Source organism: Callithrix jacchus, chromosome 13 (assembly GCF_049354715.1).
Source record: "Callithrix jacchus isolate 240 chromosome 13, calJac240_pri, whole genome shotgun sequence".
NCBI lineage: Eukaryota > Metazoa > Chordata > Mammalia > Primates > Cebidae > Callithrix > Callithrix jacchus.
This window is the reverse complement of record NC_133514.1, coordinates 93,467,131-93,477,825: the sequence shown is the minus strand read 5'-3', so window position 1 is coordinate 93,477,825 and position 10,695 is coordinate 93,467,131. Positions and strand designations below refer to the sequence as shown.

The following is a 10,695-nucleotide window of genomic DNA, read 5'->3' as shown; positions in this document are numbered from 1 at the left end:
TTTCCTGGAGGGGGTGGCTGAGAGAGCTTACAAACTGCAATGAATACAATGAGAAAGAAAGAAGATAAAGAGAGATAAGGCTAGAGCTATCTGCCACATGGGAGATTTTGAGGAAGTGACAGGAACGGGGTAGAGAGCGAGGTTTTAGTGACAGGGGAAGTGACAGGGAGAGGCAGAGAGTGCGGTTTTAGTGATAGATGAAAAGTAGGAGGAAAAAGAGAACAGAGTTATCTCTAGAGGTAAAAAGTCAGTGAAGGTCCCCTGTAGCCAGGGGTCTGTTACCCACTGTAAGATATCTTCTACCTTGAGGCAGGCCTAAACCACTGTATGTCAGCTAGCAGGAGCCTGATGAAGTTGGCGAACTTACAGTAAAGACAGAACCACATATAGGTTTGACGAACAAAGGGTGGGTGTCCCTGGATGGGAGACCAGTCTGATGCCTTCCTGGCCATGTCCCGGAGGGATATTTCTGGGGTGTCTTGGCTAAGGTGTACCCATATAACTCCCGGGCCTGGTCACCTCAAAACTTTTGGTCCTGAGGTGAATCACCGTTGTGCCTTATGACGTCCCTGTGGAACCACGGGTGGAGGTCCACTCAAGCCCCGTAGCTGTTAGGCCGTGGGACTACACATAAACTCACTCATTCACACACTCGCTTGGGAACAGAAAGGAGGAACAAAGAGTACTTAGGTGGGAGTTAGCTTGCCAAAGGGCTAATTTGGGACTAAGAGCCGGGGTCTGGTCTAGGTCCTGAGTAGGGCCTGGAGCTGTAAACGGGGCTTCTTATTACCTAAACCTCACTTGCTGCTGCAGAGATGATTGGAAGGCATCCTGGACTGCATTGCTGAACACCAGAGAGGGTTCAGGAAGATGGGGATGTCTCCCTCAGGTTCCTGACCCCCGGAAGACCCCTTACGGGGAGAAGACAAGAGTGTAGGGACGTCTCCTCTATGCTCAGGTCTTCAGAACATAACTGGGGGCCCTGGGCCCACAGCAGTAAGGAGTCCCTGATGTGCCCGCGGTTACAGGCAGGGAGTCTACAGAGCAGGCAGTGGGAGAAGCTATGGGTGACAGAAGTCTTACCTCGCGGCGGAGTGCTTTCCTGATCCAGCTTTAGGTGGAGGAGTCAGTTTCCCCCAGGAGGGGGTCTTACAACTCTTCCCAGATTTTGGCACCACTTGTAATGGTTACTGCCGAGTTTAAAATGAGGAAACTGAGGCCAGTATAAGAATAATCAGATGCCAATTTCTTTATCTCCCGGGTGAGGTTCTGTGGTCCTAAGGAAAGGGGGCCAGAGAAGTCGTGCTTGACCTCTCAGGGCAGGGGGTTTTATGGGGGTTAGAGGGGAGCTGGCCTAGGATGCATGGGGTGGGCTGCCATTGGGTAAGGCTTGGCAGGATTTCTTCAATTTTCGCAGGTTCAGATGTATAGTTTAGTGCTGAGAGTGCACAGTTTAGTGCTGAGGTTCAAATGCATAGCTTGATGCTGGGAGTGCATAGTCTAGTGCTGAATATAGACCTGGGGGCAGAATGCAGAAGTGGGCGAGGGGAGCCCGCATGGAGGAGCCAGATGCTGAGTAATGTGTTCTGCCTGATAAACTGTTATCAGGCATAGAGAGTGGTGGGTGTTATTCATCCAGCTCATAGCAAGGCTATTGGCCTTACATTTATAAAATGGCTGTGGATGCTGACAAATTTTTACTGACGGGATGATGAATTGAGAAATTTGCACTGGCTGGGCACGGTGGCTCATGGCTGTAATCCCAACACTTTGGGAGGTTGAGGTGAGTGGATCACTTGAGATTGGGATTAGAAAACTGGTGCACCGATTCCTCTCTAGGACCCTGAGTGTGATAAGTGTGAGCCAGGCTCGATGGCTCACGCCTGTAATCCCAGCACTTTGGAAGGCTGAGGCGGGCAAATCACCTGAGGCCAGGAATTTGAGACCAGTCTGGCCAACATGGTGAAACCCCATCTCTACTAAAATACAAAAATTAGTCAGGTGTGGTAGCACCTGCCTGTAATCCCAGCTACTTGGGAAGCTGAGGCAGGATAACCGCTTGAACCCAGGAGGCAGAGGTTGCAATGAGCAGAGATTGCCCAGTGCACTCCAACCTAGGTAATAGAGAAAGACTCCTTCTCAACAACAACAACAAAAGTTTGCCCTAATCTAATAGCCTAATAGGGCTCTAATATAGGAATCTTTGTACACTGCTGGTAGAAATATATGTATCAACCATCAAGTGAGGGATCTGTGGGGATCGCTCCCATGTGAGGCCCCTAGGAAATGGGCCTCACTATACGGTGAGCTTGAGCCCGGAGACAGATCCCCGGTTGGGGGAGTCGAGCTGAGGGAAAGCAGGAACCGAGAGAGGGACTATGCTATTCAAAATAATTAACAGACATTACTTTATGGATATGAGGACTTGGGAGGCATTGTGTCCACTTTCAGCTCCTTATGGTTTATTGCTTGATTGTGTTCATTTTGGACCCTTGTTACCTTCATTGTAAAATATTAACTTAATTATTTACACTTGGTAACTTACTTACCGTAACTTACTGGGTGTAACTGTAACTTACTTACCGTAACTTACTGGGGTAACTGTAACTTACTTACCGTAACTTACTGGGGTAACTGTAACTTGCTTACCTTGTGACTTAACTTAAGTATTTACAATTGTTAAGTACTTACTGGGCTAACTTACTTGGTGGGTGTAACTTAGTGGGCGTAACTTGCTTACTGTAACAGGTATGTTGATCTGGCGTAAACAACATTAACTTCAGAAAAGTATATAATGGAACATATTGCAAAAATAAAATTGCTGCTTGGACATAGCCTAAGCCAGCCCTCCAGACTCCACTTTCCTTTTTTCTTTCACTTCCATGCACTCTATCCCTCAGGTTGAACGAGACATCTACGTTGGTGGTCTTGGAGACTCCCACAGGTCGGTAGCCCCCTGGCAGACATGCCGGACCCCAACAATCAAGAAACAAAATTACAACAAATTTAGTTATAGATGTAATGGCTTTTACTTGCACTTCATTAATTGGGGCAGATCCCATTATACAAAATAGAATGAGAGCTTCCCCTGGGAAATAGCAGAACAGTGAATTTTGTAAGGTGGGAGCAAGGAAAAAGAACAATTTTTTTTTAAAAAGCTGGTTAACATCAGGTTGCTTCAGGTTACGTTTTAAAAAAGGGTTAAAGCAGAGGGGATTGTCAAGCTAAAGTGGCTCATTTGGGGATTTAGCTATTATTCTGTATCTTTCTACTTATTTCTTGGAAGGTCAGATAAACAAATTAGTTTTGACTTGGTGGCATGAAAGTTTAGTGTGGGTGACTCCATTTTTGGTGGGGCCTCCTGCAGGAGCACTGTCCAAACCAATGACCTCCGACAAATTTTAACATGTCTTATAATATTTATAGTCAATTATAAAGTAATTCTACTTTTAGAATGTTATCTCTCAGGAGTGTCAACTAAGAAGAGGCAACAGACCAAGCTGCAAGGCAGGAGTTTATTGGGGCATAGGAACTGCAATTCAGGAGACCCAGATTCAGCTCAAAGTCAGATTGTGCTCCAAAGAGAGAAATGGGAGTAGGAGTTTTAAAGAAAAATAAAAAGGAAATTAAGGATGATTACACAAATTCTTTTAAAGGAATTATTATTGCTGGAGGCAGCTGGCCAGCATGAGTCTATAGTTCATTGGTTTTGTTCAGGAGACGCAGCACTGGTGAAATATAGCTGGTTTCCAGGACCGTGTGGTCGTTGTAGTTTGGACCAATTCAAAGGTTCGAGGCAAATTCCTGTTGTGTTTTAGTTTTGGTTTGTTTTCCTTTTTGCAAGTTTGCGGGGAGTCCTTAGAATGGCTTCCAGGCTCCATTTTACAGCTCTTAACCAGAGTGACATCGTTTTGTATATCATATTTCACAAGAGATAATCAGGAATGAGCATACCGATCTATGTTTAAGAATGTTCATTGCAACTTTATTTACAATAACATTTGAAAATGTTCTAAATGCTAAGCAACAAAGAAATGGGTAAGTAAACTGTGCTTAGGCTTATTGTGCAGCTTATAGAACTAAAATAAGATTTGATGTTAGTTTTAGAACTGTTTTTAAATAAAAATAAAATAAATAGAAGCTGAACCGTGCCAGGCCTGGCAGAAGAATGACAAGTGGGAGGAGTGAGATCCGGAAAGAGTGGTGGCAGGTGAAGTCGGAGACGACAGAAGAACTGGTTTCCTCCACCGCGGAAGGTATATAGCCTGTCGACGCCCCATTAACGCATGTGGATAGAGAAAGAGACTGAATGGAGGAATGAATAAGACTTGATCCAGGTAGTGTTTCGGGAGCGGCAGCTTTACCTGTGAATCTCTCTGACAAGCGGCCAGTGTACGTAATCAACCATCAAGATGGCGGCGCCCTTGTGGAATCCGCAATTAGGTCGCCGCCATGTGTCTTCTAGGACCGTACTAATTCGACCCACGTACGGAATCAGATTCCAAGATGACGGCATCTGTGAGGAAGTCACGCAGTAGATGCAGCCATGTTACCTGTACGTCGAGACAGTACCAGCAGCCACCGTACGGACTCTATTGACAAGGTGGCGGCCCCATCGCGAAAGCCAGGATTGAGCGCAGCCATGTTCCCGGCGATGGTATGGATCCGGCCACCATACGGATACGTAATCAAGATGGCGGCGCCTAATGGTTTGCGGCGGAGACGACTCACGGGGCCTGCGCAACAGGAGTACGCTGCCTGGGAGGCGTGACCAGAAGCGGAAGTAGTTGTGGGCGCCTTTGCAACCGCCTGGAACGCCGCTGAGGGGGTCTGTGTAGGTTCGCGGGTCGCGGCCGGGGTCCTGAAGGAGTGCGCCGGGAGCGGAGATATGGTGAGTACCGCGTCTAGTGAGGGATTCGGCGGCGGAGGTCAGTGGGGTTGGCAACCTCGGGGTCTGTCGGCCGACTAGGGGGTCTGTGGTGAGCGATAACCGGAGTCTGGACAGAACGGCGGGAGTCTATGGGCAGAATGATGAGCCATCTGGGAATTCTATGGTGAGCCACGGTGGGGGTCCGTAATAGAAGTTTAGTGGGGACTCCGGGTACCCGGTAGTTCCGTGGGAAACCATGATTGGGGGTTCTTTGGGCAGAGGGATAAGGGGGTTGTGAGGAATCACTTTGGGCGGTCTGTGGTGAGCCGTGCTGAGGAAGAGTCCCTGGCCGGGGATCCGTAGACAGCTGAGACTGGGGGTGCGGGTGCCGGGAGGGTCTGTGAAGTAAACAGGGAGGGATGCGTGGAGAACCGTGATGGGAAGTTCAAGGAGTGAGTTAGGCGGGGTCTGTGAGGCGCCACGATGTTGGGTCTCGATGACCCGCCAGTGAGTGTAGACAGAGGGAGCGGGTGCCTGTGGGTGTGTGATGGGAAGTATGAAGCCGAGTAATGGGATGTCAGGGGAAGGGATGGGAGTCAGTGGGGACTGTGATGGAGAGGTTTTTTGGGGGCCCCGATGGGAAATCTGCAGGCAGAGTGGGGATCCGTGCTGACCATGATGGAGCTGTAATGCTGGGATGAGCCGCCACGGTGGGGGCTGTTTAAAGAGCCGTAATGGGGGTGTCCCGCAGGAGGGTGATGGTTCAGACCCAGAGCCTCCAGATGCTGGGGAGGACAGCAAGTCGGAGAATGGGGAGAATGCGCCCATTTACTGCATCTGTCGCAAACCGGACATCAACTGCTTCATGATGTGAGCCCGGGAGAGGTGGGCGGGACTGACACTGGCAGGGTGGGGTAAGGTCCATTGGCTGTGCCCCTTACATATTCACCACCTGTCCCATCCTCTGCAGCGGGTGTGACAACTGCAATGAGTGGTTCCATGGGGACTGCATCCGGATCACTGAGAAGATGGCCAAGGCCATCCGGGAGTGGTACTGTCGGGAGTGCCGAGGTGAGGGCCATGCATGGACAAGGAAGTCAGGAGGGGCTTCAGAGGCGGTGGGGGAGCCACAGTGGGGGATAATGGGGAGTAGTAATACATGTCTGTGGTGAGCTGGAATGGGGGCTGCATTGTGAGTGGTAATAGAAGACCCCACGGGAAGGGGCAGCTCTGTCGTGTACAGAGGTGAATAGGTAAGTGGGACAGTAAGGGAGAAAAGGGGAATAAAGAGGTTTTGGAACCATTCATGCCCTCCATGCTCACCTTATCCCTACTCTCTGCCCCACAGAGAAGGACCCCAAGCTAGAGATTCGCTATCGGCACAAGAAGTCACGGGAGCGGGATGGCAATGAGCGGGATGGCAGCGAGCCCCGGGATGAGGGTGGAGGGCGCAAGAGGCCTGTCCCGGATCCAGACCTGCAGCGTCGGGCAGGGTCAGGGACAGGGGTTGGGGCCATGCTTGCTCGGGGCTCTGCTTCACCCCACAAATCCTCTCCGCAGCCCTTGGTGGCCACACCCAGCCAGGTGAGTGGCTGTATAAAGTGCGTGGATGTGTAAAGTGGTTCCATGTTGGCCCTGCCTGGGTCGGTGATTTCTTCTCTGGGCCCCCTCCTCCAGCAGCAGCAGCAGCAGCAGCAGCAGATCAAACGGTCAGCCCGCATGTGTGGTGAGTGCGAGGCATGTCGGCGCACTGAGGACTGTGGTCACTGTGATTTCTGTCGGGACATGAAAAAGTTTGGAGGCCCCAACAAGATCCGGCAGAAATGCCGGCTGCGCCAGTGCCAGCTGCGGGCCCGGGTGAGCATGGACAGAGCTGGGTAGGGTCAGGTGTGGGAGAGCTGGTGGGTCCATGCAGGGTTAGTTAAGTCTAGGCATGGGCCAGGTGGGATTGTGCCTGACTAGATAGGTGGAAAGAGGCCTGTCATGTCCAGATGAATGGGGCATGACAAGGTATGCTGGGCTGGCAGAAACCCCACTAACCCTGGGTGGACAGAGTGGGGCCAGGTGTTTCCAGTTGGTCATGCATGTCAGTGAGGATCAGGCAGGGCTGAGCATGTCCTGGTAATGAGGGATAGCGGGGAGGTATGTCTAGGGAGGCAAGGCCAGGCCAGGTGGGTGGGGCTAGGACAAGGCCACACTCCATCCACCTGGGGCTGACCTGGGCCTTCCTCCTGCCGGCACAGGAATCGTACAAGTACTTCCCTTCCTCGGTGAGTCCAGCCCCCCAGGGCAGGGCGGGGCATGTGGGCAGGGCGGTCAGGGCCAGTCCTGAGATTCTGCCCTGCAGCTCTCGCCAGTGACGCCCTCAGAGTCCCTGCCAAGGCCCCGTCGGCCACTGCCCACCCAACAGCAGCCACAGCCGTCACAGAAGTTAGGGCGCATCCGTGAAGATGAGGGGGCAGTGGCGTCATCAGCAGTCAAGGAGCCTCCTGAGGCTACAGCCACGCCTGAGCCACTCTCAGATGAGGACCTACCTCTGGATCCTGACCTGTATCAGGATTTCTGTGCAGGGGCCTTTGATGACCATGGCCTGGTGAGCAGACAGGCGCATCCCCTGGTGGAAGGGTGGAGGTGACAGAAGCAGAGAGTATCTCTAATGAGGAGACAGAGGGTATGGAAGGCTGATTTGGGACATGAGTAGGTGGTGGGGTTGTCATGAGGGGGGCAGGTGGGTCAGTGCATGCCCTGCTTGCAGCCCTGGATGAGCGACACAGAAGAGTCCCCATTCCTGGACCCCGCGCTTCGGAAGAGGGCAGTGAAAGTGAAGCATGTGAAGCGTCGGGAGAAGAAATCTGAGAAGAAGGTGACGGAGAGGGTAAAATGGATGTGGAAAGGCAGAGGGTGGGGATGAGGGAGAGGCAGAGCTCAGAGGCTTAATGGGGCAAGAGCCAGAAAGGGCTGGAATGGAGCAGGAGACCGGGGTCTGGGGCTGACTTTGACCACCCTGACCTGACCTGTCTTGCTCCACAGAAGGAGGAGCGGTACAAGCGGCATCGGCAGAAGCAGAAGCACAAGGATAAATGGAAACACCCAGAGAGGAACGATGCCAAGGACCCTGCGTCGCTGCCTCAGTGCCTGGGGCCTGGCTGTGTGCGCCCCGCCCAGCCCAGCTCCAAGTATTGCTCAGATGACTGTGGCATGAAGCTGGCAGCCAAGTGAGCCATTCCTGCGGGGTTTAAGGGAGTCAGGAAGTGCATGGTAGGGCCTGACCACAGCCTTCTGTTGTCTACCAGTCAATCAGCTATCCACCATTCAGTCACCAGCCACTACCCGCTCAACCCAACCACCTACCCACCCATCTGCCCATGTGTCCATTCATCCACCATTCTACTTGTTACCTATTTACTTCTCCATTTGCCATTTAGTCGTGCATCTATTTTGCCATCCTTACTTACTGATCACCTCACTCATTCTGTCGCTTGCCACCTTTCCTGTAGCCGCATCTACGAGATCCTCCCCCAGCGCATCCAGCAGTGGCAGCAGAGTCCTTGCATTGCTGAAGAGCATGGTAAGAAGCTGCTCGAACGCATTCGCCGAGAGCAACAGAGTGCCCGCACTCGCCTTCAGGAAATGGAACGCCGATTCCATGAGCTTGAGGCCATCATTCTTCGTGCCAAGCAGCAGGCTGTGCGCGAGGATGAGGAGGTGAGGCGGTGAGGCAGGGGAGCAGCTGGGCAGGGCCCAGTACTTTGTCCTGCCTATCCTTACTGTTCCTTCCACCCCATGCAGAGCAATGAGGGTGACAGTGATGACACAGACCTGCAGATCTTCTGTGTTTCCTGTGGGCACCCCATCAACCCACGTGTTGCCTTGCGCCACATGGAGCGCTGCTACGCCAAGGTTGGGGTGTCAGACTGAGGGGGCGGACCATGTGGGGACATCAGCGGGCCAGTGGGGGACAGATTTGTTGTCTGGGTGGTGTCTTGGGAGGGCATGCAGTGCATCTCCACAGTTCCCTCCATTTGTGCTCATCCCTCCAGTATGAGAGCCAGACGTCCTTTGGGTCCATGTACCCCACACGAATTGAAGGGTAAGTGAAGGTGCCATGTGAAGTGACAGGTGGGGGGTTAAGGCAGGGGTCAGAAGTGGGATGTGTGTGGCACTGGGGCAGGATATGGGCACCAGCAAGGACAGGTGGGCCTCTTTTCCCTCCCTCCACTACCCTCTCTCTACTTACTCCAAACCCCCAGGGCCACACGACTCTTCTGTGATGTCTATAATCCTCAGAGTAAAACATACTGTAAGCGGCTCCAGGTGCTGTGCCCTGAGCACTCACGGGACCCCAAAGTAAGGTTTTCCCTGAGCTTCCCCCATTTTGCCCCTCCCTGCCTCACTGTCCCACATTCATCCCTTCCTTCTTCACCTTAACCTTTCCTTCACTTTTTCCTCTCACCTTCTCTGCTGCTTCACCCTCCATTCCTCCCTTTTCATGCCTCCTCACCATCCCCTGAAACCTCCATTCTTTCCCTTCTCCCTCCTTGAGCCCCCATTCCTATTCTCCCATATCACCGTTATTCATCCCCACCCTGGCCCCCCTGCAGGTGCCAGCCGACGAGGTATGCGGGTGCCCCCTTGTACGTGATGTCTTTGAGCTCACAGGTGACTTCTGCCGCCTGCCCAAGCGCCAATGCAATCGCCATTACTGCTGGGAGAAGCTGCGACGTGCGGAAGTGGACTTGGAGCGTGTGCGTGTGGTAGGTTTCCATGTGGTTTCAGTGCTGCACATGGTAGGTGTCCATCCCGGACGTGGCCGAGGGCAATCGGGGCTTCAAGAGTGCCTGCTCAGGACTCCTGCTGCTCCCTTGGCAGTGGTACAAGCTGGATGAGCTATTTGAGCAGGAGCGCAATGTGCGCACAGCCATGACAAACCGCGCGGGATTGCTGGCCCTGATGTTGCACCAGACGATCCAGCACGACCCCCTCACTACCGACTTGCGCTCCAGTGCCGACCGCTGAGCCTCCTGGCCTGGACCCCTCACATCCTGCATTCCAGATGGGGGAGCCGCCCAGTGCCCGTGTGTCCGTTCCTCCATTCATCAGTTTCTCTGGTTCAACCTGTGCCCATCCACCGGTTGACCGCCCGTCTGCCTTTGTCAAAGGGTTTTTCCCTGTCTCCATGTTCAGTGCCTGGTGGGGCTGCAGAGTCCACTCATCCTTCCCCTCCCTGGGTTTTGTTAATAAAATTTTGAAGAAACTAAGGAAGCTGCCTCCACATTGCTGCGGTTGCAACTATTCCCAACTCCTAGGTAAGATGGGGGCTCCTGCACCCCGGAAGAGCCCAGGGACCCACATTCCCAGCCTCCCACGGGCATAGGTCTACGTAGCGCGCATTCAGTGTGGTGACACTGCCCGCTCGTGCTCCTCTCTCCCACGCAGAGCTGTCGTCCGCCGTGGACGCCAGGCCCCGTTTAAGCCCCACCTTGACGATCCGCAGGGGCGCGCCCTCCAGCGTGCCTCAGTTTACCTGCGGTGCAGCTGCACCGCCCCCTTCCCCGGCCCGCTTGCCCCGCGGCGGTTCAGCGGGGAGGAGGGAGCAGGACACGACAGCCCTGGGGTTGATGTTCGGAGAGACCTGGAGGCACAGGCTCGACACCAGCGAGAGGTGGGAGAGTAGAGTGCCGGCTGGGCCAAGGAGTGCGCAGGCCTGAACCATCTTTCTCGCCGCCGTCCGCATCCGCTTTGGAGACCGCGGGAGGAAACGGAGGGCGCAAGCGCAAGCCCTCCCCAACCACTTCCCCTCAGCTTAGACTGGAGAGCGCATGCGC

The 10,695-nt window shown here is 53.4% G+C and overlaps 1 protein-coding gene across 8 annotated transcripts; it reads left to right on the top strand.

Annotated features, from left to right (window-relative positions):
• The first annotated feature begins 4,779 nt into the window (after nt 1–4,779).
• CXXC1 (CXXC finger protein 1) lies at nt 4,780–10,128 on the top strand. Of its 8 annotated transcripts, none has more exons than XM_035271078.3 (15): nt 4,780–4,891; nt 5,622–5,740; nt 5,841–5,941; nt 6,219–6,454; nt 6,551–6,727; nt 7,114–7,140; nt 7,218–7,463; nt 7,626–7,733; nt 7,901–8,085; nt 8,368–8,575; nt 8,660–8,770; nt 8,911–8,960; nt 9,121–9,217; nt 9,472–9,624; nt 9,740–10,128. In XM_035271078.3, the coding sequence occupies exons 1-15, from the start codon at nt 4,889–4,891 to the stop codon at nt 9,884–9,886; spliced, it is 1,968 nt and encodes a 655-aa protein (XP_035126969.2). In that variant the 5' UTR covers nt 4,780–4,888; the 3' UTR covers nt 9,887–10,128. The 8 variants fall into 8 exon arrangements, with proteins under 8 accessions (XP_035126969.2, XP_008978061.3, XP_035126968.2 ...); XM_008979813.5 differs by having other exon boundaries at nt 7,626–7,745; XM_035271077.3 differs by having other exon boundaries at nt 6,548–6,727.
• The last annotated feature ends 567 nt before the right edge of the window (nt 10,129–10,695 follow it).

Bases quoted from the DNA above. Each gene is read 5' to 3' on its own strand.
- CXXC1 (XM_002757235.7), top strand. The intron at 6,455-6,547 runs GTGAGTGGCTGT...CCCCTCCTCCAG, and splicing joins TGGTGGCCACACCCAGCCAG to CAGCAGCAGCAGCAGCAGCA. The intron at 9,625-9,739 runs GTAGGTTTCCAT...CTCCCTTGGCAG, and splicing joins ACTTGGAGCGTGTGCGTGTG to TGGTACAAGCTGGATGAGCT.